The sequence below is a fragment of the Alligator sinensis genome, unplaced genomic scaffold, assembly GCF_000455745.1.
Source record: "Alligator sinensis unplaced genomic scaffold, ASM45574v1 scaffold566_1, whole genome shotgun sequence".
In the NCBI taxonomy this organism is placed as follows: Eukaryota; Metazoa; Chordata; order Crocodylia; family Alligatoridae; genus Alligator; species Alligator sinensis.
Window position 1 is genome coordinate 2314670 of NW_005842017.1, and position 27267 is coordinate 2341936.

A 27267-nucleotide genomic window follows, 5' to 3' on the forward strand; every position below is an offset into this window, starting at 1 on the left:
GGGGCTGCAGCCACCCTAAAATTCCCCATAGCCCCCACCCCCTGCCCAGAGCGCAGCCCAGCGCAGCCCTGGCCCCCGCCTCCCTACACAGATCCAGGGCACATGCCCCCACCATGCCCTGCCACTGCTTGCCCAGCCAGGGTGGGGTGGGGCGAAGCCATGGCTCATCCAGGGGGCGTGGGGAGGCTGGAGTGGCTCCTGCCACTGTGTGCTGCTTGTCTGGGTAGCTGGGCGAGCAGCAGCAGGGCATAGCCCCTGCTCCCAGCACTGCTGTGCCTGCCCGGAGCGAGCTGCACCTGTGTCCCATGGCCCCCTGCCCCAGCTGGGCAGCCCTGGTCCCAGCCCTAGGCCCAAACCCTCCCTCAATGTGGGGCATTGATCTGACTACATTCAACCAGGTGTATTTTAAACCAGTTTCAGCCACTTTGAAACTGGTTTATGTGCACTGAGCTTCTGTTCTGTTACAGGTTTAAACCAGTTTCTGATCGCTTAAACCAGTTTGAGAGTAGCTTCTGTCCCTAGCCAAAGAATTGGTTGTGCTGCTGGTCCCCAATTCCACATGAGCTATGGACATGCTGTGGATGGACCATCTGTGAAATTGCTGATATTAACAAAATAAAGCCAATCCCAGGGAGCTTGGGGAGACTTTTCAAAGACAGTTCGTTAAGAAAAGGGGTAATAAGAGGGGTAGCAAGAGGTGGCTACTGCTACTCCTCACTGTAGCTGCTCTGTACTTACAATACAACATGTAGCATATTTAAGGTAGACTATAGTGCAATGATTCTCAAGTATTTTAGATTTAAGGCACCCTTTACTAGACTCAGGGCATCCCTCAGAAAGTGGCAGCTCTTAGCTTTCATATATTTCTTAATAGAAAAATGATAGAGCAATTCTTCTGTTGTAAAGAACTCAGGGAGGCCATAACAGGTTGAAATGTGTTCGTCTCTATGGATTCCTAGTTGAAATCTCTGAGTTTATCTTGTCAATTGTGTGCAAGTGCTAATACTTCCGCTAGGCACTCTTAAAAAAGATTTCACAGCACCCTGGTTAAGAGCCAATTCAGTGCAATTTCTACCCTACACACAATGCAACAGATTCAGAATAAAAGGTAAGAAGTTGAGTTTATTGGCAGGTTTTACAATTTATATTTCAGAGTGAGGTAGGAGAAAACAAAGATCCTTTAAGCACATAAATAGTGAAGGAATAACCATCATCATCTGTTAATATTTTTCCTTATGCAGTGATTTACATTTGCCCCTGTATTTGCCACTTCTGCCAGGCTTGCATATTTTTTCCTAAGTCAATCTTCTTTGTAGTGGTCTGGCCCTACTGGCAAAGCAGAAGTACACTCTACACTTTTTGCATACAGCCTCATCTCTTTTCAGAACACAATGCATGTAACTGAAATAAAGTTATTAAACACAAACTCAGTGTTTTATACTTATTTGAAACCTTACATCTATGTTCATGCTTAAATTAAAATTATGGTGTTAGTAATATTTGCTATAGTCTTGATTTTCTGAGATAACATATGGCTCGAGTTAAATTTGGGCTCCCTTTGCCTTGCTCAGTCTTCTTGCTTAATCCTCTCCCAGTCTATTGTGAATCATTATCTGTAATAATATTAAGTAATGTTGATTTATTAAATTATCCTTCACATAATGTTATGATCTAACATGTGAAAAAAACAAAACATGCTTAAGGGCTACTACAGACCCTGGGTAAGGGAAATTTCTCTTGCCAGGGCTGAATGTTATTTCAAGACAAACTAGAAAACTCAGCATTGTGCAAAAGACTCCAGCCTACAGGTACGTAGCATTGAACCTCAAAGGTAGAGGACGGTTTTTCCAACCTTGTGAGCCTGTAATTTTTTTGAATGGAACGTTTCTTCAAGAAAACATGCACAGCTGTGGTTTCAGGACTTTCGGATAGGTAAATTACTTTTACTGTCCAACCTAAGATCTTTATATTATTAAAAGTATTTAAAGTATTTAAAATGTGTGTTTCAGAAGAAACAGACAACTTAAGTTAAAGGTTACAAGCTGAGTTTTACCAGGCATCATGTTAGGTCCTTCATTGTTAGGGTGATGAAATAAAGTCTGGGATGAGACCACCAAGGCAAAAGCATTGATATAATGAAAGAATGAGAGATGCAAAGTGGGTAGACTTCTCTGTATAACAGTATACAACTGTCCAAATGGCTTGACAACACCAGCCCAGGGTGAAAAAACATCCTTCAGCTGGAACAAGTGGATAAGACACTACAGGTGAGGAAAAGCATGAACCCTGCCATTGCATATGTATAAAATGTCTAACATTCACTTGTATAATCAAGGAAATCAATTGCATGCTATGAAAGTTAAAACCCCATGACTGAGCTCCTATGCTGCATTATCCTCAGACTTTGTACCAAAATGAACCAGCTCCTTGACCATAATGAAGTGACTGGAGAAGGCTCAACATGAATCTGCATTCAAGAAGGTAGTTGACTGCAGTAGCATTAGATGAAATGTAGTACCAGAGCAGAATACAGCAGCAGCCTTGCTATGTGATATCACATAAGGATGGCTAGGAATGAGGACAGGGCATGAACACACCCTTACTATGATGGTTTCCTTGCAGTCAGGAAACTGAGGCCTCCTGCATTGTTGTAAGACCAGATTTGGAACAGAATTTTTCAGGTCAATTTGTCTCTTTACCACAGTTGTGTGTTCAAGTATGTCTGCTGTTTGTATTTAAATCAATACAGAGAAAAGCAGCAAGTCGAAATCATATTTTCTTTCTTCGAAGTATGAAGGAGGTATGACAGTTTGGCATCATTTTAGAATTCCCACTCCGCGACTCTCTCAATTTGGGAAATGCATCCAGGCTCAGTCCCAACTTCTGTTGAGGGCAGTGCCAGGAACTGTGATCTATTGTATTGGGCAGGAGGTGGCAACAGTGAAAGTAATGAACTCTTTGTTTGTTCTTTTACCTGAGGACGAGAAGAAACCAGGCTGAATAGAACAGCACTGTATATACAAGTTCACTTAAACACTGTGCACATCTCCCCTAAAGCTGCATGAAACAGTAAAGCAGCCCTTTTCTGCATTATCAGGCTAGAGAAGGCAGAGTTTATGACCAGCTTCCCTCACTCCAGAGTAGACAGCACTGGAATGGTTAATGCTAGTGAAGCGATTAGCCTGATTTGCAATGAAAGTTTTTACTTCCAAATATCTCAGTAGTTAAGCTCACTTTACCTTGAATGTAGTCATTATTAAATAATCATCATTTTCAGACTCAGTTTAACACAGGAATGGGATCATGGTGTGGTGCAACACGCAAGATGCTGATGGTGTAAAAACCTATGGTATTTTGTCCAAGAACTGCTTGGAGGCCCCCTATTATTATATGGTGTCTTTAAGGTTTCAGCTGCTTTTTCTTTTACTTATTTGTAACCAAATTTTATAATATTTTGCCATTTACTTAGGCTGCAGTTAGCTCCTCTCACAATAATACAAATTTATTTAGCTCACCTGTTTGAAGAAAGTGTGAGACAGCAAACTGCTTGCTGATGGCCTGGGTCATAACAAAGAAAAAAAAATCTGCATTATGGTTTGAAAATTAAGCACTGTTGTCTGTGGAGAGTGCATGCTAGGCCTTAGGGTTATTTATCCACAGGAAAAATGAAGTATAAGAAGAGAAAGATGAGCTCTCTGTCCTATTTCTACATCTCAATTTTCATTTGACACAGGCAATATGTTCACATTTCATGGCCATGTAATTCTCAGCCTTTATAGGAGTCCATAAAGCGTCAGGCACTATTTTCGCAGTGGAGAGCAATGCCCCCCATACCATGCCTCTGACTGGCTGAGGGGCCCCAGCAGTCCCGCTCTTCCCTGGAGAGTGACAGAAGGGCAACTGTCAATCTACAGGGAGGGGTGGGACTTCTGGGGCCCCTCGACCAATCAGAGGTGTGGGGGCCTCTCCGGTCCCTCCCCAGGTTCCCATGAAATAACCAAGTCTGACTGAAGCTATTGCGGGAGATTTTTTTCCCCAGCATGACATAATGTCATTAATTGTACTGTTCAACCGGTTCACAATATCCATCTCCTGGATTACTTTCAATAGTCACCGGGAGATCAATGCTGATTCCGGTAGACTCCCAGCCAATCCGGGAGGGTTGGCAACCCTAATGGGGACCTGGATTTTTCATGGGGGACCTACCAAATTCTCAGTTTCCACAAACACTGCGAAATAATGAATTTGCTAGGTCCCTACTCATAGAGAACACATTAAATCTGTAACAGTGAATGTATCATTGTCACATTTTATGTTGAAGTGACAGTGAATATGGTATTGTTCACAGACAAATTACCTTTTTTCAGGGTCCTGTTGCAAACAGAGTTCTACCAAATTGTGGAAAGCAGGGGAAAATGTTTTTGAGAATGGAACATGCAGTCTCTCGCTAGTCATTGTGTGCGTCATGCTTTCACCAATTCCAGAATCAATGCATGATCGGGAATTCTTCATCCTGGATTCCCCATGGGGGAAGGTATTTATATCCCAAGAGCAATAAGAGGAACCTTTCAGCTTTTGCAGCAGCATCTAGTAGAAAGGAAAGGCACTATAACAGACTTCCATGGCCCAAGAGGAATAAAAGGAACCTTTCAACTATTGCAGCATCTACTAGCAAGGAAAGGCCCTATAACAGACTCCCATGGTTGTCTCAACTTCAGAAAAGTCAGGAGTGGAAAATTCTTTTGTTCTACAAAGCAGCATGAAAGCTCGAAATCACAAAAATAAAACCACCACTTTTTTATCACATTCTGTAGTAATGTTACTAGTTCCTTTAAAGAACAAAATGGTTCCACAAATTTTTGAGAAAGATTTAGGAGTATTCAGCATTTTACCTGTGTGCAAGGCATATCCTGAAATGGTACATGTCCATTGGCTAATTCACATGCTGTAATCCCCACGCTGTAAATGTCAGACTTTACATTATACCCATATAAATCCTACAGGACAGAACAAGCATTATATCATTTCCTTGGAAGCTAAAGACCATGCTTCAGAAAGCATGCAATGTAAATATCTATGCATACAATACAGTTTCAAGACTCAGTTCCAATACCCAGTAGCCAACAAGTTGTGACCCGGTTACACTGAATCGGGCTCTCTGACTCATAGCATTTTAAATGTGCCTATCCATTGCTAATAGGTTTCAGAGTTCAGACATCCGCATTGAAGAAAATCTTAGTATCAATGCAGTAAATTTCAGGTTGCCATGAAACAACTATTTCCATTAGGATCATTTCCTCAAGAAGCAACAAGCAAGGAGGGGTAGAGATATCAAGATAACCAGCTCCACTTTTAAAATATATGTTTTTATATAAGAGGCAAAGTTGTGTACCTTGAAATATAATACTAAAGATTGAAACGTGCAGCCTCTATTGCTCTTTTGTAAACCTAACAAACAACTTTTAAAAAAGAAACCACTATTATCCTGAGACCCTGGAAAGGCAAAATGAAGCATAATTTACACTGACCTGTCTCAGCAGTTCAGGACTCAGCCAAGGAAGTACTGATGTATTAAACTGAGGGAAATCATATACAATCTTTGACCTCTGTCCACTGTTAACTAAACTGTAGAGGTTGTTTAAACCAGAAAGAGAAACCAGACCATCCCCTGAAATCAGAATGTGGCTAGCTTTAATATTCCTGAAACACAAAGTAATGAAACTCAGTTATAAGAATCACTCAAAATAGTAAGAATCCTTTCTCTCATCCATTCAATAAAATATTTCTGAAATGGCTTCACCAAGTAAGTAAGCTAGAGACCACCTAGAAGATCAGCATGCTGGAGAGATGGGGTATATTTATACATATAGTTTGGTCAAACACTGAATCTTATATCCAAAGTTAGTGCTTATGCTAACCCTGCTGATTTTATTACAACCTTGCTGCTGCACCCTTCCCTTCCACACTTCCCCAATATATGAGAAGTGTTCCATCAAAACAATTTGAGAAACACAGCATTTGAAAGGTCAGGAATCAAAGCTACAGTTCTATATGCCACCAGAATTGTATTCCTATTGTTAGAGGGTTAAATTACATCCTTTTCAGCATCTGTTTAAATCAGGTTACAAGTATTACACTCGAATAACTTTTACCCACTTGAGTCAAATATTCCCATGTTGAGACTAGAACTACCATGTGTGCAGAATGTAAGGACTCTGTATACACTGACATCAATGGACTAAAGATGTTCTCAGAGCTATAGAGGAAGGGAAAAGGAGATAAATACACTGGGGCTTCAAATGTGTATTCAGAAGGGCAAATGAGAAATATTTGGCTTACGGGATCCAAAAGGTGGGATGGAGACATTCCAGTGAAATCTACTCAAGAGTTAAGATGCCATATTCATGGAGGGGTCCTGCAAGCCCAAAAAGGTTGAAAGCTACTGATCTACCCCCTCTGCCTGCAGCAACCTGGGCAGCAGAAGGGGTGTCCCCAAGGTCCTATCATGTGCCATGTTCACCTGCTGCAGCATCTGCTAACTTTCCAGCCCCTCCTCCTCTGTTCCTTTGGCACTCCAAATCAAATACTTTCTATCACCAGAGGGGAAATGGTGACAATTTCCCGGCCATGGCAAGGAGCTGGGTTATAAGCACCAGCTTGTGGTGCTAAAAGGTTACCAACCCCCTAGTCAAGAGAACTAGAAGGCCTCTTGAGATCCATTCCTGCCTTATTTTTCTATAATATACCTCCTCCAGCAAAGTTGTAAAAGAAAAAGCAACCCCTGGTCTATTGCTGAAGGGACAACATAAGTCCCAACTTGAGAAAAGTCTGAAGCTGTGAAACCAAATCTGTTATAGGTACCTATGCCCCTCATCTTCCCCAACAAGGGCAAGATTTAAACCAACCCTCCTGTGCACCTTTTCCAACATTCCTCTTGTAATATATAGAAAGCTTAACATTTAACTCAGGGCTGCGAATTCCTTCTGGAAGCCAGGAAAAGGTAATCCCTTTTAGTTTTCAGTGCTTCATACCTTGTAAGTGATGCACAACATTAATAGATAGTCTAATGAAAAGCATGCTGGTGCCCCCATTCATCTAAGCCCAAAAATGAATAAGAAAACTTTGAATTAAACCAAATAGCAACACATAAAGAATGTTTTATAGGGCAACTCCTAGAATTTACAATGCAGAACACCCTTGAAAGAAGTGGTTTAGGAAATTTAACAATATATTTTGATAGCAACAGAAAAACAGCAACAGCATCTGTAGACATACACAAATAGGGCCAGAGAACATGAAGTAGCATATCTGTTTCCTTAGGGCTGGAAAAAATGACTACAGTAAGCACTCTACTTCTTTACAGCACTTACCAGTTGATAAGAAATGCTAGAAATGGGGTTTCATTTATAAAAAAAAAAAAGTTGGGGGGGGTGTTCCTATTCTTTTCAAAGAATCTGATGTGAGCTACTAGGCTGCTGGTAAACTAAACAGAACAATGATTAGCCACAAGCTTCTGTATTACTATAATCTGATTCTTACACATGGCACTGTCTTTCATACCTGTGAATGAAGCCATTTTGGTGCATGTAATTTAACCCTCTAACAGCACCAAACAGAATGTTTCTTATCAAAGCTTCACTCATTCCTTGAGGAAAATAATTCTTCAATAGGTGACTAGCAGAACCTGAAAGAGAAAAACATAGCTAAGCAAGCATGCAAGTATGGTTAGAGAGACAATAACTACAAAACCTACAATAAAACACTGTGTGCAAAGCACTGAGTAATTATCTCAAGAAGAACACTCTCCATTCTTTACAATGACTATGATACAGTGAAAATGCCAATGAAGAAAAAAGTCACTGCAAACTGAAGTCATTAGTCTGGAAGATCTCTTCCAATAGAGAAAGATCATGAAGCCTCCTCAATGTATGCCTTGTTTCCATTAACTGATGTCTTGCATTTATAGCCAATCCACATTACTTTTCTTAAAAAGCAAAATGTACAGGTCTGTCTAAGCTACATAGTACATGTCCAATAAGATTGACCTTTCTTTCATCACATCCCTTCTGTCTATTCCAGAGCCAAAGGCCTCGCATAGACACTGTCCAAAATTACTTAAGTAGCATACATATTTTACACTTACTATTACAATACTTACTATAGGCCATGAATGGAGAGATGACCCAAAGCAAGCTTCCAGCAGTAAACACTGTCCAAAGTGTCATTACATTGGGGTGCTGGAAAAAGTGGGATAGCACCACCTCATTCTAGAAAATTAAACAAGCTATTTAGAAGACAGCCATCTAGACAAAAGTCTTAACAATATAAGTCCCTGGTATCCTTAAAGTTTGTCCTTTACATGCAAGTTGGCCACCTAAAAATTTGGAATTCCACTGTATGACCATATGTCCACTGTATGTTGCAGATAATTTACACAACCTGCAAAGAAAATGTATACAACTAGCTCTAGGTATCAGTATCTATCAAACATAATCTGTTCATAGCAGAAACTCAGACTTCACCTACTAGTGCAGAACATAGAATTAGTGGACATTTTTACATATGCATACATCGCAGCTCTGGGCGCTTTGAAAAGTGTCCAGAGCTGTGACATGTGCAGTTGTACAAGTGGTGAAATGTGCATCAGCATTGAGAAAATGACGGTGGTGCCCTTTTAAACTAAAGCACCTCAAAGTTTACGTGATTAATCGATTAATCAAGTCTGCATGATAAATCGCGTCTGCGTGATCAATCAATTAATCGATACTGCGCGATTAATCGATGACTTGACTCTGTGTGATCCATCAAGTCTGCACAATTAATCAATTAAAGCGCCATCAAGTCTGCGCGATTAATCAATTAATTGAGTCTGCTCCAAACCTGCAGATCTTCGGTGCATCGCTGGAAAGAAATTATGTATCTCAATGCCCCATGTGTATAAATGCTCCTTTTGAACCAAAACACCTTGGAGGTGCTTTAGTTTAAAAGTGCACCACTGCCATTTTCTGCGTGCTGATGTGCATTTCACCACTTGTACAACTGCATATGGCAAAGTGCAGTTCGTCTGCACAATTGATCAATTAATTGAGTCTGCACAATTAATCAATTAAAGCGCCATTAAGTCTGCTCGATTAATTGAGTCTGCTCCAAAGCAGCAGATCTCTGGTGCATCGCTGGAAAAAAATTATGTGTATAAATATCCCGTGTGTAAAAATGCTCCTTTTGAACTAAAAATTAGGATTCCTGCATGACTAGTTCAAAAGTGCACCACTACCATTTTCTGCGTGCTAGCGCACATTTCACCACTTGTACAACTGCACGTGGTGCAGTGCAGTTTGCCTCAGCTCACATGCATGAGTCTGTGCAATTGATTAATCGAGTCGCATGATTAATTGAGTCTGCTTGATTAATTGATTAATCGAGTCTGCTCCAAAGCAGTAGATCTCTGGCGTATTGCTGGAAAAAAATTGTGTGTATAAATGTCTCATGTTTTCAATTAGGATTCCTGCATGACTAGATAAAAAATACTTTGAGAGAAATCCTCAAGTTTATTCTCTGGCGTTTAATAAAGAAGCAGCATAACTTAGTTCGTACCAATTAATATAATGAGGCTGTCTCTGGTACAGTGCATCGGTTACACACACTCAGTACAGTGCACCCATCAGACTTTTACAGATGTCTCACTCTTTTACCTGTAAAGCTTTTAAATGGTCTTCAGAGCAGCGTTCTAGGTCTGTGATCCTTACAGCAACTTGAGATCCTGTAGGCATATGTTGTGCAAGGTAGACTGAAGTTAAGTTGTTGAATCCTCTTCCTGTAACCAAAATCAATCTGACTGCTTTTGTTAACTTTGTAAAAAAGTCATTCAAAAAGTCCACAACATTTCTTCCTTACGTAGTGATCAAGGAAATCTAAAATTCTTGAGACTGAAATTAACTGCAGCAAATCTACTGCTTTGAGAATGCAAATAACAGAACTTGCTTAAAATTAATGTTGGCCAATAAGCCAGTTCAACCATGAAAGGTTATTTAAATCCAAGGAAGATTATTTAAACAACTTGTATTGCTCTCTGCCAATAAAATGTCTTACAAATACTAACTATTTTGTGCATGTTCAATATAAAAAATGTCACCACTGGTCTTTACCTAAGCAGAGAAAGTGACATCAAAGCAAAAGAAACCTCTTCAGAAGAATCTATACACCTTGCAAACTGGTGAATAGTTCAGATCTACCAAGGATCCAAAAGTAGCAGTGCTAATTTGACATTTTACCAGTCTTGCTTCCAATATTTAGAGTGATCACATACAAAGTGCAGCAATAGGAGTTTTTTATTTTTTCATCTGGGAGTATGAATAGAGACATCAGAATCAGTTGGGCTTGTGCATAGCTTTATTCATTTCTATTATATTTATTTTTAATAAGTAACATTCACAACATGAGAAATAAATCAGATAATATTACGGTGCAAACATTCAGAGTGATCTGGGAATATACTCTTGGATGGGACTATCAGGGACAGCATTTATATTTCTCAGTTTCTAGTTTTCCACTGAATGGGTATCATTTTTCCTCCAACAGTAACATGTTTACAGAAAGGTATTTAAACAGACAAGGCATATTACCTATTTCCACTTGGAGTTCATAATGAGAGACATTGGAAGAGCAAAATGTCATTTCATGCCCTCCGGGAGATGGAGGAATCCAGAGTAGGTCAGGTTCATCTGCCTAGAAGTAAAAATATTAGTACCTACATCTGTATTTCTAAAAATGGATTAATAAACTAATGTTAATGCAATATTAATTAAAATCAAACTAAAAAATCATAAAAGTCAAATTAAAGTTTCTATCACAGATTTGAACCTGTCCTCATTATCCATCCAGAATTTTTCTAGTATAGATTTAAGGATAATACATTAGGGTGTCTATACATGTGCTCTGGAGTGTGTTGGAGGGGGGCCTTTTAATTAAAGTGGCTCTCAGGAACTGCTCTAATTAAAACACCTCAGTGTCTTGTGTATTCAGAGTCCCACATTTCAAAATGGCATGAGCGCTTCAACTAAATCTCATTCAACAAGCTTTAGTTAAAGCCCCTCCCCCCCACCATTTTGAAACATGGGATGCTGAATACATGAGATGCTGCAGCACACTGGAGCGTTCTAATTAGAACACTCCAACACACTCAATTAACATGTTGGAACATATGTATAGGCATCCTTAAGAGTTTACACTTTCTGAGAAAAATGCAAATAGAAAATCCAGCCCACGCTACACTCAGCTTCACTAATTAATGTTGTAGTAGAAGCCTTAATCTTTGCCAAGTCCTTATTTCACAGGACTTTCTCTCAACCATCATTTTGCACTTAATTTTGCTAGTTAAATCTTAACAGATTTGGATTTATTCTTACCAAATATTGATGGATGTTGCTTTCAGACTGTTTCTCTGGTCTGATTGATTCAACTCTTGTACGCAGAATACAGGAACAATCCTTGAAATACATATTAATAAATGAGGTCAATGATCTATATGTAGTACTAACAATATATTATCCAAAACCACATTCTATTTGGCTGCAACCTCACCAAAATCTCTGAGAACATAGTGTCTTTTCTTATGGTCAAACCAGGGAATCTGAGTCGCACACAAGCATCGAAGAAATTTTATATGAACCAGTTCAAAATGATAACTGAGATACTGTTTGTTTTTTTGGTGGCTTGAGTCAGAGCGGAACCTGAACCGACTAAGTGCATCTGAACCTGAAATGAATCCAAGAAATAATGATTTAAGTCCTCGCTTATCACTTCATCATCCAGATTGATGGTTCACAGCGTTTTAGACTCAAGGCACCTCTCTATAACTTTTGAGAATTTAGCAGTACCCCATTCCAAAAATTAATAGAAATATAGTACAAATATCAGAATATAAGCACTATAATTGTATTAATAATTAAATGATTGCTAATTATATTATTATAATATAAAAATAAAATATGAGCATAATATTTGCCTGTTCAGGCCATTGGCAGGGAACACTAGCATTTTCAGGCCCAGAGGTGGTTTCCCTCTTCCACACCATGTTCTCTTTTCCTGGTGGACAGAGAAAAACCCTAAGCCATTTGAGGGATTTTCTTCCTTCCTAATTTAGTATGCCCTAGTTTAACAGCAGTAACTAATGACAAACAGGCCGGACCTTTCTCTGTACTATTCTGGGATGCTGGAACAGTACACACTCCTTCACCATTAACAATTTAAATAGTGGTTTACGTTGGAGTTCTAGAAGCTGAGTTTTTCCATGTCAAATAGCAAGGAACTTCACCAAAATCTTTACTTCATTTTTAGATACCTGACTGGATAATAAAGTGAACCTGTTAAAGACATATGGCAGAAAATAAGCAATATTAAATTTAAACTTACCAAACAAGACATGGAACCGTTTTACATCAGAAGAAAAATCACACCCATTTATCTGAAAAAACAGAAATATTGTTATAAGATCAGCATAGCCCAGTATTTCAACATTCTCCCAACTAGGAATATCAGCCTCTCCTCCAACTCAGAAATTTGAGGAGCTCCCTTAACACAGACATTTTTGCAGAACTCATCAAAATATCCTCCTTTACTAATAATGCTGTTACTAACTACATAATGGTGATAACTGCTAGTACTGTTGTGGCTTTGCCCAATTTTACTGAAGTCTCTGTGCACCAGCCTATAGCAGGATTAAAGTGTTATCACTGTGGTGGCCCAGGACATGTATAACAGGCAAAGATTTGTAGTGATATCTTTCATTGGATTAACCGTATAGTTGGGAGAGCAGTTAGACTAGTTTTGGAGCATCAAATGTCCTTCAGGTCACTTCAGTATATAGCAAAATTTATCACTATTATTAGACCACTACCTTTTAAGTAAGGCTTTCTATTCTGAGCTTGGAGCTCTCAAAACAACTTTCTGATCAGGCAGAGAGATTAAATCAGCTATCTGAGAGCCAGAATGGTGAAGAAGAAGAGAGGGATTCAGGAGGCATAGTTTGCAAGAACCAGTTTGAGACCTGTAACTGCACCCAGATCAATCTCAGGGATTGGAGGAGGAGGGATAGGGGGTCTTCTTCTTTTCTTCTGTTGCAACAGTGAGAGGTGGGAGCAGTACCCTATGAGCACTTGAACACCACCACAAAAAGTGGGATGAGACTGATTTTTATCTCAAGCGGTTCATAAGCAACCCAATATCCTGCCCACCTGGGTACAAGCTCCCCCACAATTTATGGATTACAGCAGTTCCCAATCTGTGGTATGCATACCACCAGTGGTACACAGACAACCTGTCAGTGGTACACATTAACAGAAATTATTATAATTACTTTATATGACAAAAATTTGCTAGTGGTACTCAAGGTTGTATTGTTTTAAATTGATGATGATGCACTCTCTGTCAGAGTTTGGGAACTGCTGGATTAAACTAAACAGGAATTGCTCTGCAGCTGAATGCTTTAATGCCACACTCTATAAGATTGGTTTAAAGGACAGTCCAATATGCGAGTGTGGTGATGCACCACAGACTGCAGACCACCTCCTCCTATGTGCAGCACACTCACATACCCAGGATGAGGACCTGGAAAGCATCAACGATAAAGCAGTTGTGTGCCTACACAACATTAATGATGTGTAGAGGGGGAAATGAAGTATACAAGAGAAGATAACCCACACCCAATGCTCAGCATGTCTGATATAGCAGGATGTGTGATTTTTGAGATGAGGCATAACATTCTTCATGATTTTAAAGTCTGCCAGGGGCCCCAGTTCCATTTTAACATTTAATGAATGGACGGAGATTGCTTGAAAGATTATAGACAAACACCTAGTCAGTTTTCTACAATTATCACTAACTAAACAAACTGATCTCGCTCCTCAATTTCAAACTTGTAGTCAAGTTGGATCCATGGAGATGCTGTCAAGGAGGTACTAGCAAAGTAATCTCGAGTATTTTGGTGTTGGGTGAGGAGTTTTTGATAAATCCTTTAACCTTCTCAAAAATGCTTAAGGAATGATCCTATATTTTCTACAGACACATCCAATTCTAAGTTAAATTTTATAAAGAGTATTTGCAGTCATGAAAGACAGAGACATGTTGAATTTATCTCCAACCGTAACACCTAGGATTATATTTTGATTCTTCTAATTCCGTGGCTGCTCCTTCTTCTGCCATATTCTGGACCATTTACCGCCAGTCTTTCTTTTATTAACTATTTACTCTGACAGGAATTTACAAAGCCTCTGCTTGATCTTGGCTGCCAAGCTTGTAGTAAAACTGTACTACCTACCTACCTGGCATATATTCTGATCCCATGTAGAAATAAACCATAGCAGCAAAACCCAACATAAAAGTGTTGAAGAAACACATGTTATACATGAATATCAACTGGCCAATTTATCAAGGTCCTTGCTTTTACTGCATATATAGCATTTGATCTAGACAGGGGGGGTTTAAAGGTACCCCATTTCTCACTATCTGAGCACCTCACAGTCTTAATAAATTAATCCTTAACACCTGTATGTTAAGAAAGAGCTATTTATGGTCTTTACGTGAGGCAAAAAGAAATTAAAGCACAGACCCCCAAAAAGCACTTATATGCTTACCTACTTCTTAAGAATCTAATACTTTTGAGGATTTGGGCCTGAGTGATTTATCCAAGGCCACACAGGAATCCGAGCAGGTAGTGAACAGCGGTCTCCCAAGTCTCATTTTTGCAAACTAACCACAGGATCATTCCTATTGGGTGGGAAGATGATCTCAGACAAACTCTCCTAGAGTTTGCAACGTGAAATAAAAAAGGATATATTTTAAAAAATGAAGGCATTAGTAATCAAAATAAGGTCCTAAAGGAAGTTTACTGCTGAGACAATCTGCATCTGACAAAGGTGCAGATTATTAACATGGCTGGCCATAATCCAAGTTTGCTGAGCAGGTAACTCAATACTAGTAAGATTTTTCAATTTACATCCTCTTTGTGCTTTTCTATCACTTTAATGCTTATTTTCTGTTGTATTTTGGATTACACCACCATTTCATTCTTCATTCTTAATTTCCAATTTTTCTCTTTTCTGTTTCTACATTTAGGCCCATGGTTCTCAACCTTTGCAGGGTTGCAGTATATGTCCACTTTTTTGAATGTGGCAGCATCCCTGAGTGAGAACCACTGTTGGTGCTACTTCATCTTACCTCAGAGCTTCTCAGCTGGATTCTGCTGCTTCCAGATGAAACTGCCCCCAGTACCTGCTACATAGCCAGCCCAAGAAGGGCAGTTAACATGTATACTCCTGCATTAGGGCGCTCTGACCGGCCTAAAACAGGCAGCAGCTACCTCCTGCTGTGTAGCCCATCCTTATCCAGCACCCCCTACATTCTTCTTGGAAACAGAAGTGGATGGGAGAGTTTCACCCCGCCTTGTTCCTGAGAGGAGCACAGGGGGCACTGGGCCAGAAAGGGCTGTACAGCAGGAGGCAGCTTTGCTGCCTGCTTTAGACTGATTAGAGCCCTAATGCTGGGGTATCATGGGGTAGTTTTACCTAGCTCAGAGGGGTGGGCAATTACTTTGGGTAGAGGGCCACTTACTGAGTTTTGGAAAGCTGTCGAGGGCTGCATGGGTAGCCCCGTCCCTTGACAGGTGCCCTGCCCCACTCACCATCTTGTGACCAGAAGGCCTGTGCCCCCAACCCCTGACCTTTGCCACCAGAAGTTCCTCCCTTACCCTCAAAAGTACTCCTTTCAGTCAGGGGTTTTGTCATCTCAGAAACAGAAAAATACCAAAATATATTTTAAAAAGTGAACATCTAGAACACTCATTGATTTCAAAAAATATTTTTGTCCTGGTTTACATGTGTAGTGTACATAGAGGTGATATTATATAATAGTTTAAGATGAAGTCTTACTCTTGTATATTGTGGGAGGGTATAAGTTTGTGGGGGGCTGTAGGTATGTGGGGGGGTGGGTACGTCTGTGGGGGGTGGATAGGTGTGGGGGGATGTGCGTAGAGGGACGGTGGCTGGGGTGTATGAGGGGGTGTGGATATGTGGGGTGTGAGTGGGTATGGGGTTTGTGGAGGGATGTGTGTGGGGAGAGGGTAGCTGGGGTGTGAGGGGGTGTGGGGGTCTGTATGTATGGCAGTGCAAGGGTGGGTGTGGGTGCATGTGTATGGTGGGGGGCACCTATGGAACTAACCCTATGAACACACACACACGCATACACACACACACACACACACCCATACTGGTGCAGCCCTGTGCTCCTATGGTCTGGCAATGCAGCCAGGATCTACACGGTGCTGGAGCAGTGCCAGGGCAGGAGGACAGGGAAATGTCTGGGGCAGGGCTGGGCTGCTGCATCCTGCTGATGGCTCCGCCTGGGTCCTACTGCCTCTGGCTCTTGTCATCTTTGACAGGCAGCCAGGAGCAGATCAATATTTTCTGCATTTTTTTAGGGGCCCAGCAGGCCAGGTAGAATGGCCTGGATCCAGCCTGTGGGCCATATTTTGTCCACCCCTGAACTAGCTGCTGCTGCAGCAGCATACCTGAGGGGACCTCATGACACCCCAGTTGAGAACCACTGATCTAGGGGCTTTGGTCTTAACTTTCCCCTGAATTGTAGATTGCGTGGGAGTGCTGAGCAAATAGATCCAAGTGTCAGCCTCAATGAGTCCTGGTATCTCAAACACAAATGTAGCAATCAAGTGAAAAGAAAATCATATCTGCATGTCGTAAGATGTCCCTAGGAAATCCAATACATGTAAAGGATCTAAAAACACAAGATCTCCTGTGATTCAAATCTCTTCAACATACACTCTAATCCATTGTTCCTAACAGTCGGCTACAGCTCACTGATTGACACTTAGGATGGCTTCAACAAATCTCCATCGTCTCCTTAGAGCACAGCTGTTCAACTGGTGGCCTGTGAGAGGTTAAGTCTTTCCTGCCCAAGTGCAGGGGGGCTGGAACTGATGATCTGTAAGGTCCCTTCCAGCCCCTAAGAACTATGAAACATGCAGCTCCCAGGCTCCTACCTAGCTGATTCTGCCCCCATTGCTCTGACTGTAGCAGTAGCCAGGGTCATGGGGCTCCCGCCTCCTCCCTCAACTTCTGCTGTCTGATCCATTCCCAGAGGGTGGGATGGACAACACAGCACAGAAACAACCCACAGCACCAGGTGAGCCAACAGCCTGAAGCATCTGTGCAGCATGGGGCCACAGAAGAAGTCAGGAGCTGCAGGTGAGATGGTGCACAGAGACACAAGGGGATGACTGGTGGGAGTGTCTGCTCCCATGCAGCGGGGTGGCGGAGCAACCTTCCACCCACATGCAGTACAGAGAGGTAGACAAGGTTCTTTGGGTAAATGTGATATCATCTACCTAAAGGACATAGGCAGACACAGTTCTTAAATCAACACAGCTACAACCAACAACCCTATAGATGTAAGAGTCCACTTACCCACCTGCATGTGTGTATGGTGCGCAGCCTGCATCAGAAAGAGTAAATGGAGCTGTCAAAGGGCTGCTTTAGAAGCCTTGAAAATGACAGGAGCTAGTCAGTTTTTCATGGTTGCTAATACCACAATACTGACAGCAGTATAGGCTGTTTAGGTACACTGACCTGTCAGTGTTGTGCTATTAGCAGCTTGGAAATGGACTAGCCTCTGTCATTCTCAAGTCAACAGTCACTGTCAGAGCTCCTATTAGAAGCCTTGAAAATGTGGGGAGCTAGGGGTGTAAATATCACGGCACTGATAATGTTGTGTACTTAAGGAGCACTGATTGTTTATAATAAGTTTGGATAAGAGTATAGAGCTTATTCAAACCTGAAACTACATACTTCAACAGAGTATTCTGGACTTCAAGTCACATGGTTCAGGAGGTGGCCCATAGCTAGCATCCAAACTGAAAGCAGTATAACAGTAACACATATATGCTGTACTGCACCTGGCTAATTAGCATGCCTCTCAGCAGAACTGGTTAGTCCATGGATAGCCCTGCACCAAGACAGTTGCACTACACTACCTTCAACTTTGGCTAGACTACATCTAGTTTAAGCCTACTGTAGTGGATCTTGCATTCTAGCATTGGCACCTGAAACTTGGTAATTTTCCTGAGATCATCAGTTACTCTTATGAAATCCTTTTTAACACTGTTTTCTCAGCTACAGCACCATCAACTATTGTCTGTACTCCACCATCCCCAGTGTTGTCTCTAACAGAAGACAACTGACTAACACTAAGGTAAGAGCCATCAATGCCTTTTCAAAGCACATTGGGCTAAGATTATACCTACTGAAATTTCCAAATTGTCATTGAAGCCTTTGTATCCAAACAAACCTAGAGGTAGAATCATAGAAAAGCAAGGCTGGAACCTGCCCTTAGGAAGTCCATCTTGTCCAATCCTACTCATGGTAGGATCATGGCAGGAAATTACAGTATTTCTCCCCGATTACAGATTTTCTCCCCAAATAAGTAACTAGTGATGGAACCACCTGAGATAAATGCTGATGCCAACAAGGCTCTTTACATGAGTAGTTATGCAGTTGCTTACATAGTAATGAGCAAATAGTGGTCAACTACTGGGTTATACAAACCCGGGATCTAACAGCAAATGCTAAAAATGTGGCCTGTTCATGCCATTTAGTAAATTGTTAAAACACCCCTAAGAACAAAGTGTTTATGTCATGCGTAAGTTACATAAATAGCATGTAGTGGTAAAAGTAGCTGAAGTGACTTAGTTGACACAAAACTTCCTCCTCTCCATCCCATCATATATACATGAGCCTCAATTGCATGTGAAGTGCCTCTGATGCATCCTCCTAGCTGTGGTTTCCCACAGCACAGTGCCTTGAATGGTAATGAGTATTCAGCAAACCCATGACCTTCCCATTCTCTTGATAAACACAGTGCTTTTAGGACTTCCACACTAACCGTGCCCTCCCTTTCAATTAATTATAGTGATATTAAAAAGAAAATACACAAAATATTGGCATACCAGAAATAACAGATTGAGGTTTAACCTGGTAATAATTCTATAGTTTTATTACTCAACTTCTTGTCCTTTGGCCTCAAATTTTCCATAGTTATTGTGACAAATTCCAAGTTACCTACATCTATAATGTCCTCAGTACATTTAAATAAAAGTTGCCTCCCAAACTAGATGTAGCCATGGTTTGTTTGAGGGTTTTTTTGAGTACTGCAGCTCTTCCTGCAATGTAATAGAGTTGTAACTTTGTCTTCCACTTCAGGCTCTTGTCTTTCCAAAATTAAGCAGGTAAAATATTCTAATGGTGTCTTCCTCCTTCCTTGTGTACAAATGTATTGAAGACTGTTGCTGTGGCAACAGCATCTTCTATTTTCTCTACCCTGATATTATTTCCATTCCTACCTTAAGTTGTTTCCACCTTTCAAAATCAAGGCCTCCCTTTCTATTTTTTCACTTTAATGGAGATGTTTGTATAGCTTTAATATATAGCACTGTTTGCAGATCTAGGAAAGGAACATTTGATTACAAGATGCACAGTAGACTCAGAAAAAACTGGGTTTATATTTTTAAATTTTTTATGTGAAGATGTTCTTAAGGATATTTAAAACTTTTTTAAAATGAGGGATGACACATGCAACCTTGGATCATGCTATCTTTGAGGAGAAGCTCTGCTTTGGGACTCCCTAATAAGGCTTATTCCATCTCCCTCTCCTGAAGGACCCCTTGAATCTAGCTCTGATGGCTTCTCAAGGGTCAAGTCTCTGGCTTCGAGACCTTGACTTCTCTACCATCCATAACACCTTCACCTCGGAGAGTTCCTTCTTTGCTCACCTGCGGGGGGCGGGGGGGAGTCTCCTCTTCAAAGACTGGGGGCAGGGTGGGAGGGTGAGAATCAGAATGCCACATCGCAAACAGCACAGAAGACTGTTCAGCTCCAAAGAAAGTCTTTATTGTGCCAGCACCATTCCCTCTGCCCTCCCTCAGGCTTTCCTCTCCAGCTCCCTCAGGGCCTCTCTCCTCCTCAGGCAGCCAGCCACACTTGCAACAAAACTGTTACAAAATTACAATATTAACACAGCAACTAATTCATCTAATTAAGTGAAACCTTATGGGAAACCTATCAGAGAGCAGTCTCTGTAGCCCACTACCATTTTCCCTAGGGAGAAAAGGGCATCTAGATGTTCTACCTATGAAATTATTTACAGTGACAGTTTACTGCAAAAGGTGTGCAGGCTGAGCCTCCCAAAGTGCTCCTCCCAAGAACTCCAGGCTAGAACTCAGCCCACTTCACCTCTCCAGTCACAGTCATTCAAACAGATAAAAGTCACAAAGCATTTAATGACAGCATCCTTAAAGTTATCCACAGACAGGGAAGAAGGGGTTTTCTGACTTTTGGTCACTCCTCCATACATATGAAGTGCGCCTAAAAGGGACAGGTGTCTGTTTTTGCTGCTCTAATTTTTTGTGTTAGAAGTATAATCTTGTCCACTCGCCTTGGCACACCGTAGATAACTGGAGAGCTAGTAAGTTTATGGGTGACAAATACAGAAAAGAGGACCTGAAGGTTTGTTAGATCTGCTAAGGTGCATCTCTGGAACAGGACTTTAAACTTATACTTCTGCAGTGAGATGCTTTCGCTGCTCTGCTGCCACCGTGACTGAGGCTAGGAAGAAGGATGTTTGATGAGGAAACCCCTGCTACTTCTGCCCTTGTCCTGTACTCTGGGTCCCCCAGGAGATCTCCAGCAAAAACTAGAAAGATAAGACTTGCTCACAAGTCTTAATATTTACTAAGTAGAAAACACTTTGAGGGGGTCAAAGATCTAACGCTCCTTATTTGAAGATGCTGGCCCCATTTTTCTCTTTTGTTTACACTTGACTTGCTCTCTAGGGTTGTATATTGCATGGTTTGTTGGGACTATCCAGGTACTTAAAACTACATATAGAGTCAGTTTTAACTCCTGAATTTCCTTGTTTGCTGGGAACCCTGTTTTGAAAATGCACAGTACAGACACTAAGCTGTATAATAGAACTAACATTTGGGAGCAAAACTTCACATTTTTAAATTTTGCTATGACATTCTTAAACACAAATTGTTATGCTATGCTAACCATAAGGGACACTAGAGGTCAGAGGCTTCCTCTGCATTTCAGTATGGCCCAATAAGAAAACACAATATAAAATTAAAATAGTAGCACTCAATTCAACATGATTATAGTTGGCCAGTTAAACATCACCTTTCCAAGTAATCATATCTGTTTACTGTAATTACTAAATGGTATTTACTTTTAACACTGCACTGCTAAGAGTAAAACGGATTCAATGCCTACAATAAGTGTTACAGCAGTTTAGCGTGACAGGAGTTACCTGAAGAAAAGGAGTATCAGTTATCTGGCTTTGTACTCTTATGCTGATGCCACAGATTTAATACAGCATTCTAGATACATCAGCAGAGAAGACTTTTAACTTCCATTTGATAACCAAAACCTTCCCTATAGTTTATCTGTAGGAAAGTACACCCAAGTCAAGTAATTCTCAACCTTTCTAGACTCAGCATCCTTCCATAACTTTTCTGAATTTAGTGGTACCCCATTTAAAAAATGAACTTATTTATTACAGTGCACATCTTTTTAATCAAATTGGAAAGAGTATGCATTAATAAGCATATTATAATTAACGAGATACTTGAGACTGGCAATTCTGGTAAATATCTTGAATTTATGGCCAAATCGGAGACATACACACATTTCCTCTTCCACTGGAAGAAGGCTCTCTCTCATTTTTTTAAAGTTAATTAAAGTACACAATTCCAACTTGCATAAATACAATGTTGAAAACTAATACCAGAATTTATCCAAAAGCACCCTAGCATGTTTTAGTTTTGGGTCCAATCATTGCATATATTGGCAAGTTCTTCTTCCTGAAGACTGAATCCCCTGATTCTTGAGGTTTAGGTAAAGCGGTTTATAACCTAGTCATACTTGCAACACCTAAATCTGGGAAGTATTTTTTAATTTTTTAACAATTTCACATGATCTGATATGTCCATTATTTAATGCAGTTGTGCAGAGGAACATTTCTAGCTATCAGTAACTCAAGCCTTCTAGAACCTAATGTTATCTAGCAGGGCACAAAGTTTATCAGAATAAGTTAAAATATTCTCATTTGGACCTTGCATGCTGGAATTCACTTTATTTGAATGCAGAACTATATGTCAGCAAGTTATGCTAGTTGAAAGCACCAGCTACCATTGCTCGACAAATCACAAAGTCAGACTAAGTTCCTGAGTGTAAAAAATGTTAACATTTCTTTTTTCAACTTGTGAATTCAGGACAAAACCTTGTCCCTCAATAAACATCTTACCGGCATGTTCAGATTCCATTGTCTTGCACAATCTTGAAAAAAGATGAGACTTCAGTGGCCAACTTTTAATGTAATTGACCATTTTTACAAGTTGGTCAAGCAGAACCATTAATGCCAAGCGTATAGTTCTTTGTAACAAGAGCTGCTCGATAAATGAAACCAGATGTTGTAATAACATTCAGATTCTGTTTCTTCACAACTAAAACAAATCCTCGTACTGACCCAGTCATACTGGGACCACCATCTATGCAAACACCTACACAATTCCCAAAATAAAGCCATACATTTCAAATTGGAATCCACTGTGTCAAAAACATCCTGACTGCTTGTAGACTGAGTTCTCTGCAACAGGAGAATCGCACTATTATTTTCCCATAATCAACAAAACAGAGGAAAGCTAAGAGCTGTCATTTTCCACTTACATATGTTGATTTATCCACCTGAAGACTGAAGGTAATAGCTATTTTAACTTTATCCCATATTTTTTCAATATCCTCTGACATGTCATGTACACATCTCCCAATAGGATCATTAGACAGCGGAATCTAGTCAATTTCTTTTTCAGCGTCATTACCAAACAAGCTTTTTCCTACTACTTTCCGAGGAGAAAGTATCAGTATCTTGCCTACTGTGGGATCTCTTCTGTTTAGCAATCAACTCTGCACCTCTGTAATTAGCCTCCTATGCTCTGTCAGAAAGTTTTACCTTTTCACAGTCTGAAGTCTGTTCTTTTTGAGAATTTACAAGTCTTTTAAAATACTTCAAGCTCTTATTTTCTACATGTCCATGCTTCATAGAGAAATGGAATTTCAACTGACTTGGAATCATAGATAATTCTTCACCATAGATAACTTTTCACTGCACATGACGCATTCAGGTTGGGGATAATGCTCATCTCTGTTCCAAGTAAACCCTATGGCTAAACAGCTTATCTACTTTCAGTCTCTTTTTAAAAGCACTACTTGAACTTGTACTTTGTCTGGGGTATGACTGTAAACTGCATCCAACTGGGGGGCCTGGTGGCAACATGGTGGGGCTACTCATGGTGGGATAACTTCTATAAAATACCACGTGTTGCAACCTCCAGAGTAAGGTAAGTATAGGGAGTGTCAAAACCCTAGCCCACACTGTTTTGTGGGTACTCCTTGGTTGGAGAAAGGCTAATGGACATCATCCTGACAGAAACGTACCCTTGCTAAGGCATTAGGCAGTCAGAAGAAGTTATCTGTTGCTCTCTGGCAGAAGCTACAATCATCAAGGCACTGAATGTCTGGAGTCAGTCTGGCCTTTGGATTCTGTTTCAATGGTCTACAGGGGGGATGGTAGGTTTTGGGCAGCCTCCACTCCTCCATACACTTGCCTATCTGTTTCTGAATGCACAGATTCACTCTTCTTTATATTTTCACTAAATGGGTCATCATCTTTGTGTTTCTTTGTAACAAACTTGTCCGTTAAGTCAGCCACAGCCAGAGAGGGAGACAGCCCTGGCCCTGGCACACTGCAAGTAGAGATGAGCACTGGACACCTCCTTAAAGCAACCTAACCTGCACACTATCACCCAGATTTGACTCCAGAAGTCCCACAGGGTTCTTAAGAGATGGGGAGAAGTGAGCAAGTCAACAAACTGGGGCTTTGTTCAGGACTGTCTCAGTATCATTTGTTCTACAAAGGGGCCAGGGACCCAGGCATGCTTAGGAAAACAGCATGGGACAAGCCTGGTGACAACCCTAATGCAGGCAAAAGTGCCCTCATGCTGCAGCCCTTGCTAGTCCAGGCCCACATGCACTTCCTGGAAAATTCCACTTGGCAGAAGAGGTGGTAGGGCAGCCTGGAGATAGATGCTGCTGCTGCCAATGGCATCACCAGGTGGAACTGTCCTGTGTGCCTGCTTCTAGGAGGTATGCAAGTGGCTGGACCAGAAAGCACTCCTGCATGCATTACAGTTATTAGATAAACACAATGGAGGCAGGAGCACCAGTTTCTGTCAAAGCTGCTGCTTGCTCCTTGATTCAACTCTGATGTGCTTCCTAGAACTCAAGGTACACAGGAAGTTTCACCTTGCTGCCACACCACAGCAACAGCCTGTATCTCCAAGCTGCCTTGGTATCGCTGTAGCCAGGCGAAACTTCCACGTGCAACTCTTCTTGGTTTGACTTCAGCATGCTTCCTGAAAAGTGAGACGTACAGGAAAGTTTCACCAAGGCTCACAGAGTTATTACAGTTCCCCAGTTGAGAACCACTGATCCTGCTATTAGAGTTGGGCAAATAACTGATTTTTCAGTATGGTGACCAGGATCCCAAAACATCATATTTGGTTCACATGAAACATTTTGTTTGGGGTGAGACTGGCAGTTTAATATCATATTACTTAAATTTGGATTTTGAACAAAAAATGTAAATATTTAAATTTGTGTCAAAACTGTGTCAAGATGAAACATTTGGACTTTTTCAAAATGCTTTCCACTTCTTTTGACACAAACTATTCATTGAATTTGATTATGCCATCCTTTTATATTGTAATTATGGGTAAAGGGAGGTTTGGAAAAAGGCTGGTGCAGAGAAGGACCTGGGCAGAGACTGAAGGAATACAATAGATGGGAATGAGTCCTGTAAGGATAGGTAGCAAACCCTAAAGAACATTGTAGATCACAAGGATCTGAGCTCTGAGGGGTGCTACACCTTGTCAACAAGGCTCCTCCACCCTGCCCTCCCCACTACCATGGACTTGCTCATGGGCAACTGGTGCCACCCGACTCAGGGGGGGCATGTGCCCCTCATGGCCAATCCTGCCGACCAAGGGGGAGGGGTCCCTGTGGCCAATCTCGCCCCTGCAACCTATCACGCTGACCGAAAGTGCCAGCAACGCTTCACCTGGGGCCCCCACTCCCCAGCCAGCGCTCACAGGAGGGCTACCCGTCATGGGGTGCACTAGCACTCTCAGGGGGTGCATGTGCACCCCCGCGTACCCCTACACGTCACCACTGAACCTGCTCACTGATAACATCAGGCCATGGCAGGAAAATCATGTGGGCAAACTGGGGGTGAGAGATTTGATTTGTATGAGGACCATGTAGACTGCACTGTGCCTAGTACAGGAGGCAGTAACAGGGAGTTCTAATCTACTTCTCTGCTCCCCTAATGCTAGGGCTAACATAAGCTACCATGAACCAACTCACAATTTGCGGCAGTCTAAAATTTAATGTGTTTTGGTCATCTCCCAAATCCCAGAGCCAGCCAGTGCTCAAGGAAGGCAGATTCCCTCCCTGACAAACAGGGGCTTCAGGGCTGAAAACAAGTCTCTTAAAATTTGTGGGAAAAGGGAGTCTTCTCAATTGCATCACAAGCTTGGAAAAACCAAACCTGCCACCTGTCAACGGGGCTGACCTGATCATTTGGAATCTTGCTATGTCATAATGATGGCAGTTGCCATGAAGATAGAAGAGCAGGACGTTGCCTGGGAGATAGAGGAAAACAATCAAGATGGCAGTGGAGGAGATGGAGTGGACAGAGCAGGGGGAGGAGGAGATGGAGTGGACAGAGCAGGGGGAGGAGGAGATGGAGTGGATCCCACAGGGGTATATTTTCCCATACACCTACCCATCTCCACTGGTCCAATACCAATCTCTTTGGTCTCACCTATGCTCAGATGCCAGCCCTCAACCTGTCTGTCCTGATACTGCCCCCCACCTCTCTCCTTCCTTCCCCCTCAACGCTTGGTCAAAGGGCCATCTACAGTACATGGACTAAACTCTCCCCTGATCCACCCTAGACTGCTCCACTGTGGCTCCCAATGACCTACCCACCTGAAATGGCTTGTTAGAGTCCCTGCTGACCCTTTCTCACTAGCTTTTCCTCTGACCTCTGCTGTGTTTGATGCTGCATTTATCATTCCTCCTGTGCAGTTTGCCCTCTAGAGCCTTTTAAGATGCTGCCTTCTCCATGGAGATGGGGGCTTCAGAGAACCAGGGTGTTTCATGACTGATCAAAGGGCTGATTGGCTGCACTTGCCTACGAGGTGGGGAACTGGGGAAAATCATGCAATCATATTAAAATAAGGCTAGAGGACACCTCAGGAAGTTGTCTATTCCCACCCTCTGCTCGAGGCAGGACACTTTCCGTATGGGTCATCCCAGACCAATACTGGAGCTTCAAAGCTTCCAGGGACGGTGAGTCTGCCACTCTCCTGGATACCTGGTCCCAGCATGTAACTGCCCGTATAATTAGAAAGTCAGCCAATCCCACTGGGATTTCTCCAGAGGGCTGCGATTCTCTCCATAGCCAGCCTGGAGATCCGCAGCCTCAGGGGAAACCTCTCGGATAAGAAGGTTTGCAGCTCTACGGAGAACAACAAGCGTGTGTCTCATACCAACTTAACTGGCCCGCTGTGAGGTAAAGAGAAGCAGCAGAAACAGGAAATTCCTTGTGGGCTCAATCGGCTTCTTTCCTTCTTTTCTCTTCCAGGAAATGAACACTGAAGCCCTCGCAGGTTCGTGCTTCCTTCGGGAGCGGTGGAGTCCTTTTATATGAAGCAAAGAGACTAAAAGAAGGCATACAACCTGGTCAATGGCAGAGCTACAAGGAGACCCTGAGAGACATGGTCTCCTTAGGGATCAGCAACTAGTGCCCACCTCCCCGGCGGCTCAGCACTGGACACAGACCCCAGGCACTCGGCTCGCTGCCCCCCGGCAGCGCCTCCCTCGCAAGAGCCCGGGCCGGTCTGAGCTGCAGGGCTCCCAGGTGCAACCAGAGGTGCTGGTTTTGACCTACACACCCCTGAACGGCCCAGCCCAGCCCAGCCCAGCCTGTCACACCTTGGGCACCACCGACACCGTCCCACAGGTCAGGCCACAACGAGCCCCACCAGCACTCGGCTGCCGGGCAAGAGCCCATGGGCACTTGGCC

At 41.9% G+C, this 27267-nt stretch overlaps 1 protein-coding gene across 8 annotated transcripts; it reads right to left on the minus strand.

Moving 5' to 3' along the window:
• Nucleotides 1–1102: 1102 nt before the first annotated feature.
• STRADB (STE20-related kinase adaptor beta) lies at nt 1103–27267 on the minus strand. Of its 8 annotated transcripts, none has more exons than XM_025202211.1 (14): nt 27177–27267; nt 26732–26902; nt 14631–14763; nt 12412–12463; nt 11406–11486; nt 10623–10725; nt 9693–9814; nt 8159–8267; nt 7561–7684; nt 5529–5700; nt 4893–4997; nt 4358–4587; nt 3516–3558; nt 1103–2974 (listed from the first exon to the last, which is right to left on the minus strand). In XM_025202211.1, exons 4-14 carry the CDS (start codon nt 12421–12423, stop codon nt 2822–2824), a joined length of 1254 nt encoding a protein of 417 aa, XP_025057996.1. In that variant the 5' UTR covers nt 12424–12463; nt 14631–14763; nt 26732–26902; nt 27177–27267; the 3' UTR covers nt 1103–2821. The 8 variants fall into 8 exon arrangements, with proteins under 8 accessions (XP_025057996.1, XP_025057998.1, XP_025057995.1 ...); XM_025202213.1 differs by having other exon boundaries at nt 14635–14798; XM_025202210.1 differs by having other exon boundaries at nt 14631–14798.

What these genes read in the sequence shown, in the direction of transcription:
- STRADB (XM_025202209.1), bottom strand. An exon ending in CAAAATGGCTTCATTCACAG is followed by an intron (nt 5,701 to 7,560) that starts GTATGAAAGACA and finishes TTTGTGTTTCAG; the next exon opens with GAATATTAAAGCTAGCCACA. An exon ending in AGGATATGCCTTGCACACAG is followed by an intron (nt 4,588 to 4,892) that starts GTAAAATGCTGA and finishes CCTTTCTACTAG; the next exon opens with ATGCTGCTGCAAAAGCTGAA.